Below are 23,782 nucleotides of genomic sequence, written 5' to 3' on the forward strand. Positions count from 1 at the left end.
ACTTCCCATTACCCTAAAGGAGACTTTCTCAGAACTGTGCTTTGGCATGAGGCTCTTCCTACCCAATCTTTCACCACATCCTTGCATAAGTGTTAGACCTGCACTATGACGAGAGGGCTCTCTCCACCTGAGCCTCCTCTATCTTCAACCTCACAGGTGCTTCCCCAGTAAACCTCTTCCATATCTAATACCATCTTGTCGTCCGTTTCTTAAGAGTTCCCAAACCAACACAGATGGGATGGGTAGTGGGGTATGTGGACTAACCCACACCATGTGGCTGGTAAGGAGTGTGCCTTGCTGAGTAGAGGGGGGGACGGAAACATATAGTCCCTGGCACAAGGGGGTGGCCCAATTCCTAAAGATTTCTTTAGTGGTGTCCTTAAGCCATGTCCTAGTAGAAGGAAATACGCTTGTCAGGGTGATGTTTAAGGTACTTGAAAGATATGGAAAGAACGGTGGGCCTGGCCCGGTGGCTCACACCCGGAATCCTAGCACTCTGGGAGGCCGAGGCAGGAGAATCACTCAAGGTCAGGAGTTCGAGACCAGCCTGAGCAAGAGCGAGACCCTGTCTCTACTAAAAACAGAAAGAAATTAATTGGCCAACTAAAAATATATAGAAAAAATTAGCTGGGCATGGTGGCGCATGCCTGTAGTCCCAGCTACTCAGGAGGCTGAGGCAGAAGGATTGCTTGAGCCCAGGAATTTGAGGTTGCTGTGAGCTAGGCTGACACCATGGCACTCGAGCCCAGGCAACAGAGTGAGACTGTCTCAAAAAAAAAAAGAACGGTGCCTACAAGGACAGTGAAGTTGGCTAGTTATTACTACATTGTATCTGTGTCTCATTGAGAGATACTGAGAAAACAAGGGAGGTTAAGAAACGGCTAAAGGTTTAATAATGGAGACAGAGGGCCTCTTGGTAGCTTGTAAGAAAGCCTTTATCTCCTGAAGTGGAAAAGAACATGACTAAGGAGCAGACTCAGAGTGGACAGTTAGAGCTGCAGAGCTCCAGAGACATTTAAGTGCTCAGCCCCAGCCCCAGCAGTTGTGTTCTGTTAAGCTTGGGGCCCTGACAGGTGAGACTTGGGATCCTGACACTTTGGGATAGGAGAATCTGGGTGGATGTTCCCAGGGATTTTGGCTCTGCAGGTCACTAAACTCTCGCAGCTTACAGAGTAACCCATGCCTGTAGAAGAGCTAGCAAGTCCCCACACAGGAAGGCACTCAGAGGCTTCTCCCCTCAAGGAAAAGGGTTTCCCGGCTCAGGAGTTCCCCCACTTCTCTCCTGGCTGCCCAAATAAGAACTTGCATTATATCCCAGCATAACCCAGCTGGGCCTGATAAAGGATGAAAGAGATGACATTTTGATGAAGCTCCAGGAATCAGCTAGCATGTACTAGCAGGAGCCAGAGGAATCCCCATGGCATTAGAATGCAAAGGGCTAGAAACATAAGACACTAGCTGCGAGTGTGGGCCCTAGAAGCTTGGAAAAAATGATGATCCATTCTGAACCAAGAGGATGCCTGAGTAGCCATGGCAGATGGTAAGAAAAGGAATAAAAAGGCGTAGGGAAGTGGGCCTGCTGAAATCAATATGTTACAAGAGGCCAAAAGACCCACCAGAGGCTCATGTTCCATGGGCGGGCCCAAAGCACACACCATTAACTACAGTCCTGAGAAGTGTGTTTGTGGGAGGGGCAGCAACGTCACCAAGAAGTTTGGTGGTGGCTCTATTCTGCACGCCAGGACTGATGTGGTCACAGAGCTGGGCTCATTAATAGCCATGAATGGGGATTGTCCACCCCCACCTCCAGTAGTAGAGGCACCCAACTGCCAGGAACAAGAGTTGCAATGACTACAATCATTGCAATGACCAACCACCAGCTCAGATGGGAAATGAAGCAGACTTGACCTGCAGAGAAGAGCAAAGGGGGCAGGTGACCAAAGAAGATGCTGCTAAACATCTACAATCATAGGGTGGCAAAAAGGGAGAAGCAGAAAGCTAAGGACAGTTGCTGCACTGAAATAAAAAATCATGAAGCCTTGTTCCCTAAACTTTTGAGATTTTGAGAGCCAAAGGCCACTGTCTGAACAAGTGACACAGTCCCTAGGGAGGACTCTGAATCATACCAGGAGATGTGTATTGTAATGATTCTCCCCTACCTTCTCCAAAGGAATCTAAGGCTATTTGTTTGGGTGACTGTATATTAGGGAAATTGAATACTCAGACTTCCTGAGGAATGTTGGAACAGGATCTGTGTTGATACCCAGAAACCCAATGCACCATCATGGCTCCTCTATTAGAGCAAAGACATTCAGAACCAGATAATAAATGGAATCCTGGCTAAAGTCCAATTGATAATGAGTTTACTGGTTCTGTGGATCTACCCAGTGATCATTTCCCTGGTTCTTTTTTTTTTTAACTTATTTTTTAAAAATACATATATTTAACTGACATATAATAATTGCACAAATTTATGGGGTATAAATGTGTAGTGATTAAATCAGAGTAATTAGCATATCCATCACCTCAAACATTTATCATTTCTTTCTGTTGAGAACATTCAAAATCTTCTCTTCTAGCTATTTGAAAATATATAACAGATCACTGTTAACCACAGTCACCCTACATGCTATAGAACAGGGGTCCCCAACCCATAGTGAGATGCAAAATTATTTCATTATATATAAATGTAATAATAATAGAAATAAAGTACACAATAAACACAATGTGCCTGAATCATCCTGAAATCATCCTCCTGACCCCATCCCAGTCTGTGAAAAAATTGTCTTCCATGAAAACAGTCCCTGGTGCCAAAAAGTTTGGGGACCACTGCTATAGAACACTAGAATTTAGACCTCCTATGTAGCTATAATTTTGTATCCATTAACCAACCTCCTCCATCATCCCCTTCCCCCTTCCCTTCCTGGCCTCTAGTAACTACGATTCTACTCTCTATTTCTATGAGATCAACTTTTGTAGCTGCTACATATGTGTGAGAACATGTGGTATTTGTCTTTCTGTTCCTGGCTCATTTCACTTAAAAGAATATCCTCCAGGCTCATCCATGTTGCTGCAAATGACAGAATTTTATTCTTTTTTTTTTTTTTTTTTTTTTTTTTACAGATTAATAATATTCCATTATGTATATATAGCATGTTTTCTTTATCCATTCATCTGTTGATGAACACTTAGGTTGATTCTATATCTCAGCCATTGTGAAGTGCTGTAATAAACATGGGGTGCAGATATCTCTGATATACTGATTTCCTTTCCTTTGGATGTATACCCCAGAAGTGAGATTGCTAGATACGATAGCCGTCTGTACTGTTCTCCATAATGGCTTTGCTAATTTATATCCCCACCAATAATGTATAAGAGTTCCCTTTTTTGGACAACCTTACCACCACATGTTTGTTTTTTTTTTTTGTCTTTTTGATAACAGCCATTATAACTAAGGTGAGATGATATTTCATTGTGGTTTTGATTTGCATTTCCCTGCGGATTAATGATGTTGAGCTTTTTTTTTTTTTTTTTTTTTTGAGACAGAGTCTCAACTCTGTTGTCCGGGCTAGAGTGCCATGGCGTCAACCTCAAACTCCTGGGCTCAAGCAACCCTACTGCCTCAGCCTCCCCAGTAGCTGGAACTACTGGTATGCACCACCATGCCCGGCTAACTTTTTCCTACATATTTTTAGTTGTCCAGCTAATTTCTATTTTTAGTAGAGACGGGGGGTGTGGGAGGTCTCTTGCTCAGGCTAGTCTCCAACTCCTAACCTTGGGAGATCCTCCTGCCTCGGCCTCCCAGAGTGCTAGGATTCCAGGCGTGAGCCACCGTGCCCGGCCGACATTGAACGTTTTTAAATGTATCTGTTGGCCACTTATATATCTCTTGTTTTGAGAAGTATCTATTCAGATAATTGGCCTGTTTTTAAATCAGTTTTTTTGGTTTTTTTTTTGCTGTTGAGTTTCTTATATATTCTGTATATTAACTCGTCAGATGAACAGTTTGCAAATATTTTCTCCCATTCTGTAGGTTGTCTTTTAACTGTGATGATTGTTTCCTTAGCTGTACAGAAGCTCTACAGTTTGATATAATCCCATTTGTCTATTTTTGCTTTTATTGCCCGTGCTTTTGAGGTTTTATCCCTAAAACCTTTTCTCCAGATCTATGTCCTGAGACATTTCCTCTATGATTTCTTGTAGTAGTTTTAGAGTTTTGAATATTACATTTAAGACTTTAATCCATTTTGAGTTGATTTTTGTTTTTTTGTTTGTTTTTTTTTTGAGACAGAGTCTCACTTTGTTGCCCAGGCTAGAGTGAGTGCCGTGGTGTCAGCCTGGCTCACAGCAACCTCAATCTCCTGGGCTCAGTGATCCTACTGCCTCAGCCTCCCGAGTAGCTGGGACTACAGGCATGCGCCACCATGCCCGGCTAATTTTTTGTATATATATTTTTAGTTGGTCAGTTGATTTCTTTCTATTTTTGGTAGAGATGGGGTCTCGCTCAGGCTGGTTTCGAACTCCTGACCTTGAGCGATCCGCCCGCCTCGGCCTCCCAAAGTGCTAGGATTACAGGCGTGAGCCACCATGCCCGGCCTTGATTTTTGTATATGGTAGGAGATAGGGTTCTAGTTCATTCTTCTGCATACGGATACCCAGTTTCTCCAGTATCATTTATTAAAGAAACTGTTCTTTCCACAGTAAGTGTTCTTGGCACCTTTGTCAAAAATCAGTTGGCTATAGATACATGTATTTATTTCTGGGTTCTCTATTCTGTTGCATTGGTCTATGAGTCTGTTTTTAATGCCAATATAATGCTGTTTTGGTTACTATGGCTTTGCAGTACATTTTGAAATCTGGTAGTGAGATGCATCCAGCTTTGGTTTTTTGTTTTTGTTGTTTTGTTTTTGCTCAAGATTGCTTTGGCTATGTGAGGTCTTTTGTGGTTTCATATAAATTTTAGAATTGTTTTTTCTATTTCTGTAAAGAATGTCATTGGTATTTTGAAAGACATTACATTGAAATTATAGCTTGCTTTGGGTAGTATGATCATTTTAACAATATAGTTTTTCCAGTCCATGAACATGCGATGTTTTTCCATTTTTGTGTGTCCTGTTCACTTTCTCTCATCAGCATTTTGTAGTTTTCTTGTAGAAGTCTTTCACTTCCTTGGTTAAGTTTATTCCTAAATATTTTAATTGTTTGTAGCTACTATAAATGGGATTGCTTTCTTTATTTCTTTTTCAGCTAGTTTTTTGTTGGTGTATAGAGATGCTGATTTTTGTATGCTGATTTTGTATCCTGCAACTTTAATGAATTCACCAGTTCTAAGAGGTTTTTAGCAGACTCCTTAGGTTTTCTTATGTGTAAGACCATGTTATCTGCAAACAGACAATTTGACTTCTTCCTTTCCAAGTTGGATGCCTTTTCTTTCTTTCTTTTGCTTAATTGCTTGGGCTAGAACTCCCAGTACTGTGTTGAATAAGAGTGGGATAGTAGGCATCTTCATCTTATTTTCTTGGAGGAAAAGCTTTCAGCTTTTTACTGTTCAGTATGTTATCTGTGAGTTTGTCATACATGGACTCGCTTGTGTTATGGTACATTCCTTCTATACCTAATTTGTTGAGAGTTTTTATCATGAAGGGATGCTGAATTTTATTAAGTATTTTTTCTGCATCTATTGAGATGACCATACTGGTTTTGTCCTTCATTCTGTTGATGTATCACGTTTATTGATTACTTATGTTTCACCATCTTTGCATCCCCGTGACAAATCCCACTTGATCATGGTGTATAATCCTTTTGATGTGCCATTGGATTTGGTTTGCTAGTATTTTGTTGAGGATTTTTGCATCTATGTTCATCAGGGATATTGGCCTATAGTTGTCTTTTTTTTGTGGTGTCCTTATCTATGGTGATAATAGGGACTTGTAGGGGTCTTCTACTTACCCTTTCCCCACAAGAAAAGTCCCTCCTCACTCCAAGCCAATCCTGGCAAGGGAGACAAGGTGGCAGAAGACAAGGTTGCTTCTGCCATGTTCTTACTGTACTCCACTGTTCTCATAGCCTAACTCCCTTCTATGTGCTGCCATCTTGGGCTTCCCTGTTCCATAGGGACTTTGCCACATTCTTACTGTTTTCCAATGTTCTCCCTCAGGCACTCCAGTCAAATTTTAGTTGTTTATTCATTGCCTTGGTCCTTTTCTGTGAGGGGTACCAGCACCAGGTGCCACTATTCAGTCATCTTGCTTACATCACTTAGGCAAATTTCTCTCTGGTCCTTAAGTATATACAGGCATATCTCATTTTATTATGTTTCATTTTATTGTACTTTGAAGATACTGCATTGTTTACAAATTGAAGGTCTGTGGCAACCCTACTATCAGGAAGTCTATTGGTGCCATTTTTCCAATAGTGTGGGCTCACTTCCTGTCTCTATGCCAGATGATCGTTTGCATTTTTTAGCAATAAAGTATTTTTTAATTGAGATATATAAATTGTAGTTTTAGACCTAATGCTATTGCACATCTAGTAGACTATAGTATAAACATAACTTTTATATGTACTGGGAAACCAAAAATGTGTGAATCACTTTATTGCAATATTTGATTTATTGTGGTGATGTAGAACTAAACCCATAATATCTCCAAGATATGCATATTATTGGGATTGACATAACTGGCAATTGGATCTGCACCCTGCCACCATGTCTATGGCCTCAGGGATAAAATTTATCATAGTGAGAAGGCCAAGTGAGAAGGCTAAACTGTCCTTGTTTCTGGTCAAGATAGTAAATCAAAAACAATACTGAGGCCGGGTGCAGTGGCTCATGCCTGTAATCCTAGCACTTTGGGAGGCCGAGGCAGGTGGATTGCTCAAGGTCAGGAGTTCAAAACCAGCCTGAGCGAGATCTTGTCTCTACTAAAAATAGAAAGAAACCAACTGACCAACAAAAATTATATATATACAAAAAATTAGCCGGGCATGGTGGCGCATGCCTGTAGTTCCAGCTACTTGAGAGGCTGAGGTAGTAGCATCGCTTGAGCCCAGGAGATTGAGGTTGCTGTGAGCTAGGCTGACGCCACAGCACTCACTCTAGCCTGAGCAACAAAGTGAGACTCTGTCTCAAAAAAAAAAAAAAAAACCAATACTGATTAGATACGACACCAGAAGCATAAGCAACAAAATAAAAAATAGATAAATTGAACATCATCAAAATTTAAAGCTTTTGTGCTTCAAAGGATACTATCAATAAAGTAAAAAGCCCAGAGAATGGGAGAAAAATTCTGCAAATAGTGTACCTTATATGAGCCTTGTACCTAGAGTATATAAAGAACTATGATAACTCAATAATAAAAAGACAAATAACACAATTACAAAATGGGGAAAGACTGTGAATAGCTATTTCTTCAAAGAAGATACAAAACTGTCCAATAAGCACATGAAAAAATGTTCAACATCTTTAGCCATCAGGGAAATGCAAATCAAAATCACAATGAGATACCATTTCACATTTATAGAAAGGATATAATAAAAAAAGACAGATAAGTGTTGGCAAGGATATGGAGAAATCCAAACCCTTATACATGGCTGCTGAGAATGCATAATGGTACAGCCACTTTGAAAAATATTTTGCCAGGTCCTCAAATGGTTAAACATAGGAGGTGCCATGTGATCCAGCAATTCTGATACTAGATATATACCCAAGAAAATGAAAATATATGCTCACACAAAAACTTATACACAAACATGCACCATTGTTCATAGTAGACAAACAGTAGAAATGACCTACATGTCCAACAACTGATGCATGGGTAAGTAAAATGTGGTAATCCATACATATTGCCAAATATATTTGGCGATAAAAAGAAATGAAGTACAGGTTGAGCAACCCAAAACCAAAAATCCAAAATGCTCCAAAATCCAAAACGTTTTGAACACTGACAAGATGCTCAAAGAAAATGGTCATTGGAGAAATTTGAATTTTGAATTTTTGAATTATGTATTCTGTAACCCCCCAGAGAGTGTGCTGGCTGAGGTTATGCAGACAGGAAAGACAAACACATACCTAGAAGAGGTATCTGTCTAGGTGAAGACAAATTACTGGCCCTTTCAGAACAGAAGGGGCTTAATACAGTGAACTCAGAACAAAGTGGCTATGGTCATAAAGGTTAATAATCTGCAATTTTATTTTCTTATAAAGCCTCTTGTCTGGTTTTGATATCAGGGTAATGCTGGCCTCATGAATAAAATGGGATATGTTCCCTCCTCTTCTACTTTCAGTAAGAAATTGTGTAAAACTGGAATCATTTATTCCTTAAATGTATGATAGAATTCAATAGAAGAACTATTACATCTGGGCCTGAAGTTTTCTTTGTTTAAAAGTTCTAGGCCGGGCGCTGTGGCTCACGCCTGTAATCCTAGCTCTTGGGAGGCCGAGGCGGGCGGATTGCTCAAGGTCAGGAGTTCAAAACCAGCCTGAGCAAGAGCGAGACCCCGTCTCTACTATAAATAGAAAGAAATTAATTGGCCAAACTGATATATATATAAAAAATTAGCCGGGCATGGTGGCGCATGCCTGTAGTCCCAGCTACTCGGGAGGCTGAGGCAGGAGGATCGCTTGAGCCCAGGAGTTTGAGGTTGCTGTGAGCTAGGCTGACGCCACGGCACTCACTCTAGCCTGGACAACAAAGTGAGACTCTGTCTCAAAAAAAAAAAATAAATAAATAAAAAGTTCTAAACTTCAGATTCAATTTCTTTTTTTTTTTTTTTTTTTTTTTTTTTTTTTTTTTTTTTTTTTGAGACAGAGTCTCGCTTTGTTGTCCAGGCTAGAGTGAGTGCCGTGGCGTCAGCCTAGCTCACAGCAACCTCAAACTCCTGGGCTCAAGCGATCCTCCTGCCTCAGCCTCCCGAGTAGCTGGGACTACAGGCATGTGCCACCATGCCCGGCTAATTTTTTTTTTTTTTTATATATATATATCAGTTGGCCAATTAATTTCTTTCTATTTATAGTAGAGACGGGGTCTCGCTCTTGCTCAGGCTGGTTTTGAACTCCTGACCTTGAGCAATCCGCCCGCCTCGGCCTCCCAAGAGCTAGGATTACAGGCGTGAGCCACAGCGCCCGGCCTGGATTCAATTTCTTAAGAGATATAAGACTATTCAGGTAATCTATTTCTTCTTAAGTGAGTTGTTATAGTATTTATCTTTTAAAAATTGGTCTATTTCATCTAAGTCATTCACTTTATGGGCATAAAGTTGTTCATGGTATTCCTCAATATCCATTTCATGTCTGTAGGTTCTGCAATAATGCTACTTTCTAGTTTATTAATGTGGAAGCTTAATGGTTCAAGACTTTTTTTTCCCAAAAATCATGGCTTGTTGAGACTTTTCTTCTTTTTTTTTTTTTTTTTTTTTTTTTTTTTGAGACAGAGTCTCACTCTGTTCCCCAGGCTAGAGTGAGTGCCGTGGCGTCAGCCTAGCTCACAGCAACCTCAAATTCCTGGGCTCAAGCAATCCTTCTGCCTCAGCCTCCGGAGTAGCTGGGACTACAGGCATGCGCCACCATGCCCGGCTGATTTTTTCTATATATATTAGTTGGCCAATTAATTTCTTTCTATTTATAGTAGAGACGGGGTCTCGCTCTTGCTCAGGCTGGTTTCGAACTCCTGACCTTGAGCAATCTGCCCGCCTTGGCCTCCCAGAGAGCTAGGATTACAGGCGTGAGCCACCGCGCCCGGCCAAGACTTTTCTTCTTAATATAAGCATTTCATGCTATCTATTTCCAAGCATTGTGTTAGCTGTAACCTATATATTTTGATGTTGTATTTTTATTTCATTCTCTTAAAATATTTTCTAATTTCCTTTGAGTATTTTTATTTGACCCATGGGTTACTTGGTAGTATTTAACTTCCAAATATTTGGATCTCCCAGATACCTTTTTGTCATTGATTCCTACTTTAATTCTATGATAGTCTGAGACCATTTGCATAACTTCTATTCTTTAAAAATTGCTGATGTTTGGGTTTTGGCCCAGATTACTTACTAAATATTCCATGTGCACTTGAAAAGACTATATATTCTATTGTTGTTGGGATGGAGAGGTTGTAGATGTCAATGAGGTAAAATTGATTTGATAGTATTGTTCAGGATCTGCTATATGCTTGCTACATCTTTTTGTCTACACGTCTTACCAATTACTGAGAGACAGAGAAGAATATTGAAATCTCCAAGTATAATAAGGTATTTTCCTATTTCTCCTTTCGGTTGTATCATTTGTTGCTTTGGACTTTTTGAAGCTTTTTTGTTAAGTGCATACACAGTTGGAATTGTCATGGCTTCTTCATGAATTGACTCTTTTTATCATTATGTAATGGCCCTCTTTAACCCTAGTAATTTCCTTATTCTGTAGCCTACTTTGTCTGACATTAATATAGGTACTTCAGTTTCTTTTGATTAATTTTTATATATTTTTTGCATCTTTTTAACACGAATCTATCAATTTCATTATATCTAAGTAGGTTTCTTCTTTTTCCCAGCTTTTTTGAGGTATAATTGACAAGGAAAATTTGTATATATTCAAGGTGTACATGTGATGACTTGATATATGTATATTTGTGAAATAACTGTAATCAAATTAACATATGTGTCACAACATTTGTACTATGTGTGTGTGTATATGTGTGTGTCTGTAGTGAGGACATTTAAAATCTGTTCTCTTAGTAAATTTAAAGTATACAATATAGTCTTTTTTTTTTTTTTTTTTGAGACAGAGTCTCACTTTGTTGCCCAGGCTAGAGTGAGTGCCGTGGCATCAGCTTAGCTCACAGCAACCTCAAACTCCTGGGCTCAAGCAATCCTGCTGCCTCAGCCTCCCCGAGTAGCTGGGACTACAGGCATGCGCCACCATGCTCGGCTGATTTTTTCTATATATATTAGTTGGCCAATTAATTTCTTTCTATTTATAGTAGACGCGGGGTCTCGCTCTTGCTCAGGTTGGTTTTGAACTCCTGAGCTCAAACGATTCGCCCGCCTTGGCCTCCCAGAGACCTAGGATTACAGGCGTGAGCCACCGCGCCCGGCTACAATATAGTATTTTTAACTATAGTCACCAGGCTATACATTAGATCCCCAGAATTTATTCATGTTACAACTGAAAGTTTGTACCCTTTGGCCAACATCTCTCCATTTTCCCCATCCCCTCAGCTTTGGAGTTGTTTACAGAATCAGGTTAAGTCCAATACCCTATTAGTGCATCATGGCTAAAATTGGAAATATGAAATGTTTCCTTTAAAACTCAGAAAAACAGCAATAGCTGAATACCTTTTTAATGATAAATAATAAAAAGCTATCCATGTTTAATGGAGACAGGCTAGATGCATTCCCATTAAAATTGGGAACAAGACAAATATACATCTATCATTATTATGACTAAACATTATTTGACATGGGCAAGTCAATGATATCGGAAAAAAGAGTAAGTGCAGAAAAAACGTTGATACCTTGAAAATACATAGATCTCTGAGAAAAATGCAATAAAATAAGTAATACAATAATAAAAGTAAAAATAAATATAAGTTGAACCTGGGAACTTTAAAACTCTCTCCAAAGCAATATTTGTGCCAAAGAAACAATCAAAACCAGACATTATCAAATCTGGAATTTATTCTGCTGAAAGAGTAAAAACAGATATTTAGCTTCATCAGTTTTCTCCATATGACTATCCAATTGACTCAATACCATCTCCTCAAGAATCCAAAATTTCCAAACTGATTTAAAATGCTATTTCTATGTCATAGGAGACAGAGTAGGGAAAAATCTTTCTCTAAGCAAAAAAGAAAACCCAGAAGCAACCCAATTGGTACCGTTGGCTGGATTTTCAGCAACAGCTTCTTTGACTTTTGCTTCAGCAATTTCTTCCCATCTAATTCACTTTATTAAAATGGCACAAAACAAAGAAACAAAAAACCTTTGCACGTGGAATAAGAAAGAGTGGCTTCCTTTTTCCCGACTGAAACCAAATGTGGTGCCACAGAAGCCTCCAGAGAGGCTGGTGTTTGGGGAATGGCTGGCTACATAAGACACTACTAAGAGCACGAGTAAGATTAGATCAGATTAACCTGGCAACACTGGTGACCTCAACAGAGCAGTTTCATTTGATCAATGGGAGGGTGAGTTAGATTAGAAGGGGGTTAATGAGTGTATTGGAGAAGTAGAAATGATGAGGGGAGATAGTTCTTTCAGACATGTTACTTATTCAGGTGAAGAAAGAAATGAGCCAACAGCTAAAGGGGAACAGGGGGTCAAGAAAAACTGTTAAGGAGGATACAAGTGGGAATAATCCAACTGAAAGGGGGAAATCACTGACAGGCCTCTCTACCACTGCTGGTAGGGCGTTGATCCTGGCAACAGTAAGGACTCTGATAAACAGGCATGAGGAGACAGCGTCAGTTTGAGGGCATCCTGAGGAGCCAGAAATATGGCTGACTGAGTTTGCTGTTTGCAGGTGGGGTGAGGTGGAAAGGCAGAAATGTGAATGAAGGGTGCGTAGAAGAAATGTATTCACTTATTGACAGGTCCTCATCAGCTCTTGCCTGGTCAGGCTACTTAATAAGTAAATCATTGGGGAGACACAAACATCACATCATCGTTATGGGAAAACACCACAGTCTGCTGCATTGGAACAAGACTACCATACAGTCTCCAAATCAGTTTTATTGGAATAAGATAATTCCACTTTTACAATAGTCTTTTACCTCTCCATTACATTTATGGTTTTCATAGTAAGATAAAAATTTCCAGGACCATGTCATTCCCACTTTTAATTCTTTTAAAATTTTTAAAACTCTAGGCAAATTCTAAGATACATTTTAAAATATTATAAGTGAGAATGTGTAATTCTAATTTGAGAAAAAATTTTTTTCTACGTTAATAAAATAAAATGCATACTTACTCTGAATAATATTTCTTCATTCCACTTTGGATTCAAAGTCTAAAAAATAATAAACATAGTATAACTATTTTCTTTATATTTTATCATATAAAAATTTTAAAAGTACATTTAAAAATTTTTCAAATACTGTTAAGTCTAACCTTTTTAACGGTTTTCGTTTGCACGCTTGTAAGAACTCCATTCATTGGGTCATATAACGTCACTCTCACATAAGGATCACTGTTAAAATTTTTAAAAAAGAGAAAGTTTTAACTGTTGCTTACTCCAAGCTCAGATTACCTAAAACTATAAAATTCACAGAGTTTTCCTTGTTAACAATTTCTACAATTATTTCCTATGCTTAAACATCAGGGTTCCTTAGGCAGGGTAAGCAATTACAGTAATTTTTGTATCTTGTTAAAAATCTAAAGTATCCTGTTAGTGAAATCGAGAAAAAAATGAGAAAGAAACCATTTTAATCACAGGTCTAATGGTTTATAACCTTTTTAGATTTTTAAAATTTTGTTTGATTTTTATTACATTCTTTTGTCTTTTTTAGTCAGATTGGTTAACTCAATGATTTTAAGACTGGTTTTGCAAGACCTCAGGTTGCTCTAAGTTATCTCATGGGTGTAGTGTAAACTCTTATAAATAAAGGCAAACTGCTTTCACCTAAAAATAATTATGTCTTATATAACTACTTCTACAAGGAGACATGGAGAAGGAAAGTCTTGTGACACAGGCTTGCAAAGCACAACTTTGGCAACTTTACTTATCCATGGTCAAATCTCTCCCATTTCCCTTGGGTATCCCCAGTACTCACCATTCTCCACCACCAACTCCCTGCAACCCCAGTTTCCTCATACCACCTCACCTCTTACTTAACTGAGCAAAATCAAAGCCATCAGACAGTTCCCAAGATACTGATATTTATCAGAACCCATCTTTACCCTTAACCTAGTGATTCAGGAGTCTTCCTCCTGTTTGAGGCCAATCCCCCTGTCCAGTCCCCCCCCCCACCTCCTCTGGAATCTTGCATCATCTGTTTTCACTGCTCTCATTTAGACCTCCAGTTTTTCCTTTGACCTAGGGTTGTCCTAGGCTTATACATATGTTTTTTTTAACTCCTCCTCCCCTGGACTCTCCCTCTTCCTCCAGCAAAGCAAATGTTCTCCCTTATCAGTCAAACTTATTAGGAGACTAATCTGTAATAATGACCACAACAATAACACATTTAGCAATTACCCTGTGCCAGACACTGTTCTAAGCAGCTTACATACATTAATTCTTTGAATTCCTATAACCACCTGTTAAGTGTGTACTATTATTTTCTGTATTTTTCACATAGCTAGTAAGCAAAGAGTCAGGACTGAAACCCCAGTACCTGGCTCCAGAGACCATATTCTTAACCACGACAGCATACCACCTGCCTTTCTTCTTTAATTCACTCTTGACAACCCTACAGCATGGTTTCTATCTCTTCCCTTTAGACCCATTCTTCTGAAAATGCTCTTGAAAAGTCACCCATCTTGCTAGAGCGATCAATACTTTCCAGATACTTATTTTTTGGCTCTTTTATATTTGATACTACTGACCATGTTCTCTTTGAAACACTCATCTCATTCAGCTTTTAGGACACAATTCTTCCAGTTCTCTTCATACCACTCAAACTGCTCCCTCTCAGTCTCTTATATATGCTCCTCTTCTACTATCTGCCAGTCAAATACTGATATTCCCTAAAGTAATGACCTGGCCCCCTGTTCTCTCTCTGTTTTCCCATTCCAATCTTGATCTCATGATTTTTACAACTATATACTAACAAATATAAATATAAAATATAAATGTAAATATATATCCCTGATTCTCACCATTCAGCTAGACTGTTCCACCTGTCCGAGAGTTTTGCCTATTTTTAGTTGGCTTTTTAAAATTATGTTATTCAGTTATAAGAGGATTTTGTATACTGAGGATTAATAGTTTTGTCAGATAAGTGTGTTTGTTTCTTATTGTAGTAAGAACATTAACATTAGATCTACCCTCATATTTTTAAGTGTACATATGTTATTGTTAACTTTAAATACAATATATAGCAGATCTCTGGAGCTTATTCATCTTGCTTGACTAAGCTTTATGCCCATTAATTAGAAACTCCCATTCCCACCCTACCCCCATGGAAACCACCACTCTACTCTTTGATTTTATGAATTTGACTATTTAAAATACTTTACGTAAGTGGAATCATGCAGTATTTTTCTTTCTGTGACTGGCTTATTTCAGTTAGCATAATATCCTAAAGCTTCATCCATGTTGTTACATATGGCAGAATGTCCTTCCTTTTTGTGGCTAAATAGTTGTCCACTGTACATACATACCATATTTTCTTTATAATTCCTCTGTTGATGATGTTTCCAGATAGATGCTTGAAAATATTTTCCTCCAACCTGTGACCTGCCTTTTCCTTAACTATGTTTCTCAAAGAACAAAAGTTTTAAATTCTGATGAAGTCCATTTAAACATTTTTCTTTCCTTTAGGGTTCATGCTTTTTGGGTACTAGTCAAGAAATCTTTCTGTAACCTGGTAGAGCAAAGATTTTCTCTTATGTGTTCTTCCAGAATTTTTAACATCTTAGTGCTTACTAATTTTCTGTATGATGTGTGGCAAGGGACAAGGTTCATTTTATTCCATACAGACCAGCTGTTCCACGATCATGTACTGAAAAGACTATCATTTCCCCCTGAATTATCTTAGCATTTTTGTTAAACAGGAACTGACCATATATATGTGTATATATTCACACAAACATATTTCAGCCTTTCTATTTCTTTAAACTATATATCTACTCTCATGCCAATGCCACTCTGTCTTGATTACTATAGCTGTATAGCAAGTCTTGAAATTCAGTATAATTAAGTCCTCCAATCTCATTCTTTTTCAAAATTGTTTTGGCTAGTCTATGTCCCTTGGTTTTCCACATAAATATTGGAACCAGCTTATCAATTTCTCCAAAAAACATGCTGAGATTTTGATTGGGACTGTGACAAATCTAATCAATTTGGAGGGGAATACCACTGTCACAATATTGAGTCTTCCAATCCACGAACATGGTATAGTTATCCATTGATTTAGATATTGTTCAATTTCCTTCAGCAATGTTTTATAGTTTTCAGTATACATTTCTTGAAATTATTTAACTGATGTTAATATGTGGAGTTTTTATCTTGTGGCTTGCTAAATTCACTTATTAGTTCCAGAAGCTTTTTTGTAGATTCCTTAGGACTTTCTGTATACACAATCATATTATCTGTAAATAAAGACAGTTTTACTTCTTTTTTTTTTTTTGTATTACTTTTATTTCTTTTTTCCCTTGCCATACTACATGGCTAAAACATCCAGTACAATGTTGAATAGAACACAGGGGCAGACAACTTTGCCTTATTCCTGAGCTTAAGTAGAAAGCACTCAGACTATTACCATTAAATGTGTTAACTATTGATTTTTCTCTTAGATATTCTTAATCAGGTTGGGGACATTCCCATCCGTTCCTAATTTGCTGAGAATTCATATCATGAATGAGTATTGAATTTGATCAGATGCTTTTTCTGCTTTCATTAAAATTATTGTATCTTTTAAAAATTCCATTAATATAGGGAATTACACTGATTAATTTTCAGATGTTAAACCAATCTGGCATTTTATTTTGCTGAGAGTATTTATCATGAATAGATGTTAGATTCTGTCAAATATACATTCTACACTAATTGTGTATATTTTCCCCCACACACGTTTTTCTTCTTTACTATATCAATATGATGAGTTACATTGATTAATTTTTATAACATTGAACAAACTCTGCATCCCTAGGAAAAAATCTTACCTGGTAATATATTGTTACATGTTGTTCAATTTTACTGGTTAAAAATTTGGCAAGGACTTGCATCTCTGATTATGAAGGATGTGGATCTTTGTGATGTCTTCGCCTAATAAAATGAATTGAGAAGTGTCCTCTAGTTTCTGAAACTATATAGAATTTGTATTATTTTTTCCTTAATGTTTGATAGATGTATCCAGTGAAGCTATGTGGACCTGGAGTTTTCTTTGTTGGAAGGCTTTTAACAACAAATCCACTTCCTTTAATTAGTAAAGGGAAATTCAAATCTATTTCTTCTGTGGTTAGTTTTAGTAATTTGTATCTTTTAAGAACTTTGGCCAGGCGTGATGGCTCAAACCTGTAATCCCAGCACTATGGGAGGCTAAGGCAGGAGGATTGCTTGAGGTCAGGAGTTCAAGACCAGCCTGGACAAGAGCAAGATCCCATCTCTACTAAATGTAGAAAAAAATTAGCTGGGTGTAGTGGCAGGCTCCTATAGGCCCAGCTACTCAGGAGGCTGAGGCAAGAGGATCACTTAAGCCCAGATGTTTAAAGTTGCTGTAAGCTATGATGACACCTCTGTACTCTACCTGGGGTGACAGAGTGAGACTCTGTCTCAAAAAAAAAAAAAAAAAAAAAACCCAAAAAATCCACAACTTTGTCTACTTCATCCAAATTGTATGCAATTCTTTACTGATATGCAGTTGTACAAAATGTTCCCTTTTTGTCTTTTTCATTTCCATAGGATCTACAGTAATGCCCCAGCATTCACACCTATTGTGGATAATCTGTGCCTTCTATCTTTAACTCTTACCAGTCTAGCTGTCAATCTCTTCAAATAACAAACTTTTGATTCCAGTGATATTTTTCCCCATCATTATCCATTTTGCCCTTCATGGGTTTCTGTCTCTTTATTATTATTCCTTGTACTTACTTTGAAATTAATTTGCTCTTCATTTTCTAATTTGTTAAGGTCAGAATTCAAACCATTCATTTATATCTTGCTTCTTTTCTCAGTCAAGCATTGTAAAGACATAAATTTCCCTCTAAACATTACTTTTAGCTATATCCCATAAACTGTGATATTGCTGTATTTTCATTTTTATTCAGTTCTAAATGTTTTCTAATTTGTCTTGTGATTTCTTCTTTGACCTATAGTCTACATAGAACTGTGCCATTCAGTTTCCAAATGTTTGTAGTTTTTCTAGATTCTAATGTTACTGGTTTCTAATTTAATTCTATGGTTACCAGAAAACATCCTCTGTATGATTTCAATCTTTTCAAGTTTTCTGAAACTTGTCCTATGGCTCCACACATGGTCTATGTTGGTAAATGTATGATGTCCACTTGGAACAAATCTGATTTATTGTTTTATGGCCCAGCAGACAGACTCTAGGGTAGCTCCTATTATCCCCACCTCCTAATGTTCATGCTCTTTATGTTCCACTTCTCCCAAATATAGGAAGGACCTGTGTATTCTAATCAACAGATTACTGAAAAGGTGAAAAAAAATGTATGGATTATGTTACATAAGATTGTAACCCATCTTGCTAGGAGTCTCTCTCCTTTGCTAGATTTGAAGAAGCTGTCACCTTGTGAGCTGTCATATGAAGAAGGCCACATTGCAATGAGCTAAGAGTGGCCTCAGGCAGCCAGCCAGCAAGAACCTGAAGCCCTCAGACAGGCAGCCTGCAAGGAACTGAATGCTGCCAACACCCACATCAGCTTGGAAGTGGATCCTTCCCCAAACAAGCCTCAGCTGAGAGTGCAGCACTGGCCAATACCTTAACTGCAGCTGAAGTGAATTCCTATAATTTTATGTTGCTGCAGCAGCATCCATTCTGAATGTAAGCTGGACTTTCTCATACCAGAAGCAAGGCTCTGTCACCCTTGACACAGTTTCCAGGTCTCCTCCTCCCAGTTCCTTAATGGGATCAATCCAGATATCTTCCTTATACAACTGGCTCCTGGTGACTACCTCCCTATGGAACAGACAGATACAGCCTATTTGACTCCCCCCACTGCCCCCACACCCCCAAGGACTGCTCACATATGCCACAATAATTCTCTCTCAGTCACAGCATAACTCCAAGGAAATCACACCTGCTTGCTCTAAACCCACCCATCAGAACTCCGTGAGGGAAAACTGCTTAGGAATGCCCTGGACTCCAACAAAGGCCTCAGCCCATGGGTCCCTTGTTCACACACACACACTTTTCTCTCTCTCCTGTTCCAAACCAGCTAGCTGAGGGTCCTAGATGGCTACCCCCCCCCCAATCCTGTTGGCCCTGGGAGGCATGCTGCCCTCTTCTCTTTTGCATCTGCAAGTAGTGATAAACTGCTTCTGTTATTTCACATGTTTCGTTGAGTTGCCTCCTCTGTGTCTCACCTGACTGATACGCCCAAGCCTAACTTCTTTCCTGGTCAGGACTCTCCTAGAGAGTGGCTATCTGCTAACCTGCTAGGAATAAACTGCACATAGGTTGGACAAGAGCCACAAGGCCATCTGTCAAGATACAAAATTTTCCTGCCAAGATGAACACCTGGCCATGGGTCAGACACTTAGGCATTAGGCCATCCTCACGATAAAGAGGTACCACAAAAGGCACACTGTAAGCATCTACAACCAACTACCTAGAGTCCTGCCAGAGCAGGGGTAGAGTTTATAGCCATCATCCAGAGAGAGAGACCTCAAGACCAAATCAGAAAAAAAAATACAACAGCACCTTTGCAAAACTCTGAAGCAGAGGACCCAGCTAAATAACGCAGGGACTTCTGAACCACAGAAACTGTGAGATCAGAGATGTGTGTTCTTTTAAGCAACTAAATTTGTGGTGATACTGTCATGCAGCAATAGATACTTGGTCTATGCTGGTACATGTACCACGTACACTTGAAAAGAATGTGTATTGTGCAGCTAGAAATAAGGGTTCTTTAGGCCAACATTGTTCATAACATTACTCGAAATTTATGTTTTTGTTGATTTTTTTAACTAGTTGTTTTATCAATTGCTGAAAGAGAAGTGTTAATGTGTCCAACTATGATTGTAGAATTTCTTTTAGTTCTCCCTTTAATTTTTTTTTTTTTTTAGTGTTAAGCTTTGGAAATTTCTGTCAAATTTTGATTCATATATTTCCAAGTTCTATTGGCAGGCACATACACATTTATGATTATAATATATTCCTGATATTATTCTTTTTTATTATTATTATATTTTTATTTTAGCTCATGTCCAAAGGTAAATATTATTCTTTATCATGAAATGTCTGAAAATATTTTTTGCACTGAAATCTGTATTATCAGATATGAATATATCCACTTCAGTCTGTTTGCATGGTATATCTTTTTGTATTCATTTTCTTTCAACTTAGCTATATCTTTATAGTTTAAGCACATCTCTTATAGACAGTATGTAGTTGGGTCTTACTTTTTAATTTATCCTAACAACTTCTTCCTCATAAAACTTTAGTGTATTATTTTTTAATGTAATTATGGATATGACTGGTTTTAGGTCTACCAATTTAATATTTGTTTTCCATTCTCCTCCCTGCTCCTTTTCTTTTTTTGATCATTTATTCTTCCTTTTCTGGCTTTTTAATTTATTTTTTTAAGAATTTCATTTTAAAATTTCTATTCATTTTTTATCTATAATTCTTTGCATTATTTTCAGTGGTTTATGTAGATATTACAATATACACCCTTAATTTTTTATTCTACTTACACTTAATATTGTACCATTCTACCAAATAGGTCCATAGTCCACACCCACCCTGTCTTTATTGCAACTTTATGCAATAGTTGTATGTATTCCATTAACATATAATACAAATACTACAAAACAATGTTGTAAGTTGTGATTTCAACAGGCATATGTTTTATTTTAAAAAGATATGCTGAAAAAAGCAAGAAGACTTTTGCATATCCCCAGATATTTACCACTTTTGATGCTCTTTATTCCTTTCTGAGGATGTGAATTTCCATCTGGTACCAATTTTCTTCAGCTAGAAAAACTTCTGTTAACATTTCTTACAGTGCAGGTCTGCCAACAATTCTCACAGTTTTCTTTTTTCTGAAAATGTCATTATTTTGTCATCATCCTTGAAGAATATTTTCACTGAATATAGAATTCTGGATTGATAATTGTTGTTCTATTGTTCCATTTTCTCTCGGCCTACACAGTTTCTGTTAAGAAGTTAGTCCTTAATTGAATTGTAGTTCCCCTACATGTAATATTTCCTTATTTTTTCTTTCTTTTGTCAGGATAATTTTCTTTATACTTGCCTTTCAACAGTTTAACTATTATGTACCTCAGTGTGTTCATAGTATTTATCCTGCTTGGTATTTCTTTTTGACACAGTCTAACTCTGTCGGTAAAGTGTAGTGATGTCATCATAGCTCATAGCAACCTCAAACTCCTGGGCTAAAGCAATTCTCCTGCCTCAGTCTCATGAGTAGCTGAGACTACAGGCATGTGCCAGCAGGCCTGGCTAACTTTTCTATTTTTGGTAGAGATGGGGTCTCGCTCTTGCTCAGGCTGGTCTCAGACTCCTGAGCTCAAGCAATCCCCCTGCCTCAGCCTCCCAGAGTGCTAGGATTACAGGTGTGAGACATGGCATCTGGCCTCGCTTAGTATTTCTTGATACTATAAATTTATGTCTTTAATAAAATTTGAAAAAAACTTGGCCATTATTTCTTTAAAAAATGTTTTGCTTCATTCCTTCCCCTTTCCTCTCCTTATGGGAATCTAATCATATGTATGTTAGACTGTTTGATATTATCTAACAAATCCTGAGGCTCTGTTCATTTTTTCCCCCAATCTTTGTCTCTCCCATCTTCCAATGCAGTAATAACGTCTAATGATTTATCTTTAGATTCAGTTAATTTTTCCTCTTCATCTCCATTTGGCTGTTAAATCTATCCAAGAATTTTAATTTCAAATATTGTATTTTTCAGTTCAAGAATTTACATTTTTTATGGTTTCTATTTCATTCCTGAGATTTCCTATCTTTTGTTTTATTATGAGTTTATTTTCTTTCCTCTATTAAAAATGTGTTATATTTTCCTGGTCCTTTCCAGAGCAGGTAATTTTGTATCATATCCAGAACATTATAAATACTAAGTTTTGGAGACCCTGGAATCTTCTATTTTCCTCTGATGAGTTTTTGTTTATTTGCTTGTTTTATCATTCCTATAGTTTGAATGTTCATCCTTTCCACACTTCATGTTGCAATTTGATTCCCAATGTGGCAATACTGGGAAATGGGGCCTGTGTGGGTCATGGGGTCAGATCCCTCATGAATAGATTAATGCTCTCCCTCGGGATGAGTCAGTTCTCATTCTATTGGTTCCCACAAAAGCTAGTTGCTAAAAAAAAAAAAAGCTGGCACCAAACCCCCCTTGCATGCTCTCTCACCATGTGATCTCTTTGCACACTCTGACTCCCCTTCCCCTTTCTACCAAGAGCTGAAGCAGCCTAAGACCCTCACCAGATGCACGTGCCCAATCTTGAACTTTCCAGACACCAGAATCATGAGCCAAATAAGTCCCTTCTTTATAACCTACCCAGTCTCAGGTATTCTGTTACATAGCAACACTTAAATGGCCCAAGATAATCATGCAATTAATTGTTTGCACAAGAAGCACAAACCCTGTTTCTTGGGCAGTGACTCTGATCTCTATTCAGATCTTTTGTCTTTAACTCAGTTGCTGAGCTCACCAGCTCTGTCCTTTCCAAAATCCTCACCATTGCCTTGTTTCCTTCAGATTCAATCTACTGGTTTCCCAGGCCATGAAGACTATAAATTTTCCAGGTCCTGATTCCACCTTCCCTCAGACTAATTCATAAAATCGGGAACTTATTCAGTACAACTCCCTTCCTCCAAACACAGGAGGGTCTGCCTGCTCTGTTCCCTCTCTACTGCCTTCAGATTGCTGCTTTTTGCATTATGTCCAGATTTTATGGTTGTTATCTGCTAAAGAATTAGTCTGTTAGAATTTTACCAATTTCCAGAAGCAGAACTGAATAATGTATCTTATAAATACCAGTCCAATTTATACCTTGGCCTAATTTCACAAATTTAGTAATTCAGATAACTAAGAGATTTAGTAAACCACACTTGGAAATATTATTATTCCACTTTGCACAACAATTTAATAATAATATTAATTTTTCATTTAACCAAAGTTTAGAAAAAACTATTTAATAAATGCAAAGTTGTAAAATTACAACCCAATATGATATACTTACCTTGCTCCCAAGATATCCTTCTTGGCAAGGCCAATTCCAGCTATAACTTTCACCCTCACAATCCGTGAATTTTCCTAAAATCAAAAATTTGTATTTTATTTTCATGTACTTGTAACTTAACTAAGATACAAGCCTCTAAAAATATATATATCAAATAAAGTAATTGGGGTGTTTAAATTAATTGGAGAAAGCTTCTTCAAGAATTTGATTAAAAGCTACATAGGAGAAAATGAAAACTAAATTATTATTTATAAATGACCTGATTATCTATAAAGATAAGGAAAAAACTAGAGTCAAATTATGACTTTGAATAAAAGTTTATCATTGCTTCCAAGAAAATCTAAAGCCAAAGTATTGGAACTAATATAAATTTATCCTTATTGCCATGTATATAACACAAAATCAAGAGTTCATGATTATTTGTTATAACTACTTAGAAAAGGTAATCATTTTTAAAATCTCATTCAACAGACCATAGATATTATAATGCACTGATATTATATTAAATATTTTGAATATCACAATGGTATTAAGATTTTATATAAGAATATCTTAGATTTAAGAGATACATATTGAAGTATTTAGGGATAAAGTGTCAAAAAGTCTGCAACTTACTTTTAAATGGCTTAGCAAATAATAAGTTGAACATGAAGGTATATGTGTGTATATGGCAACAAAGGGAATAAGCAAAATGTTACCAATAAGTGGATCTAGTTTATGGGTATATAGTGTTCATGA

General features: G+C 37.6%; 1 protein-coding gene across 1 annotated transcript in view; it reads right to left on the minus strand.

The window, feature by feature from the left end:
• The window catches only part of NEDD4 (NEDD4 E3 ubiquitin protein ligase), a 129,127-nt gene that overhangs the window by 94,278 nt on the left and 11,067 nt on the right, over positions 1-23,782 (minus strand). The window contains exons 2-4 of the mRNA XM_012783074.3: positions 23,045-23,118; positions 13,090-13,168; positions 12,950-12,988 (exon numbers count right to left, since the gene is read on the minus strand). Of these exons, the coding sequence (XP_012638528.2) occupies positions 12,950-12,988; positions 13,090-13,168; positions 23,045-23,118 (192 nt within the window). The remainder of the gene's footprint in view (positions 1-12,949; positions 12,989-13,089; positions 13,169-23,044; positions 23,119-23,782) is intronic.

This window comes from Microcebus murinus, chromosome 6 (assembly GCF_040939455.1).
Source record: "Microcebus murinus isolate Inina chromosome 6, M.murinus_Inina_mat1.0, whole genome shotgun sequence".
NCBI classification, from domain to species: Eukaryota; Metazoa; Chordata; class Mammalia; order Primates; family Cheirogaleidae; genus Microcebus; species Microcebus murinus.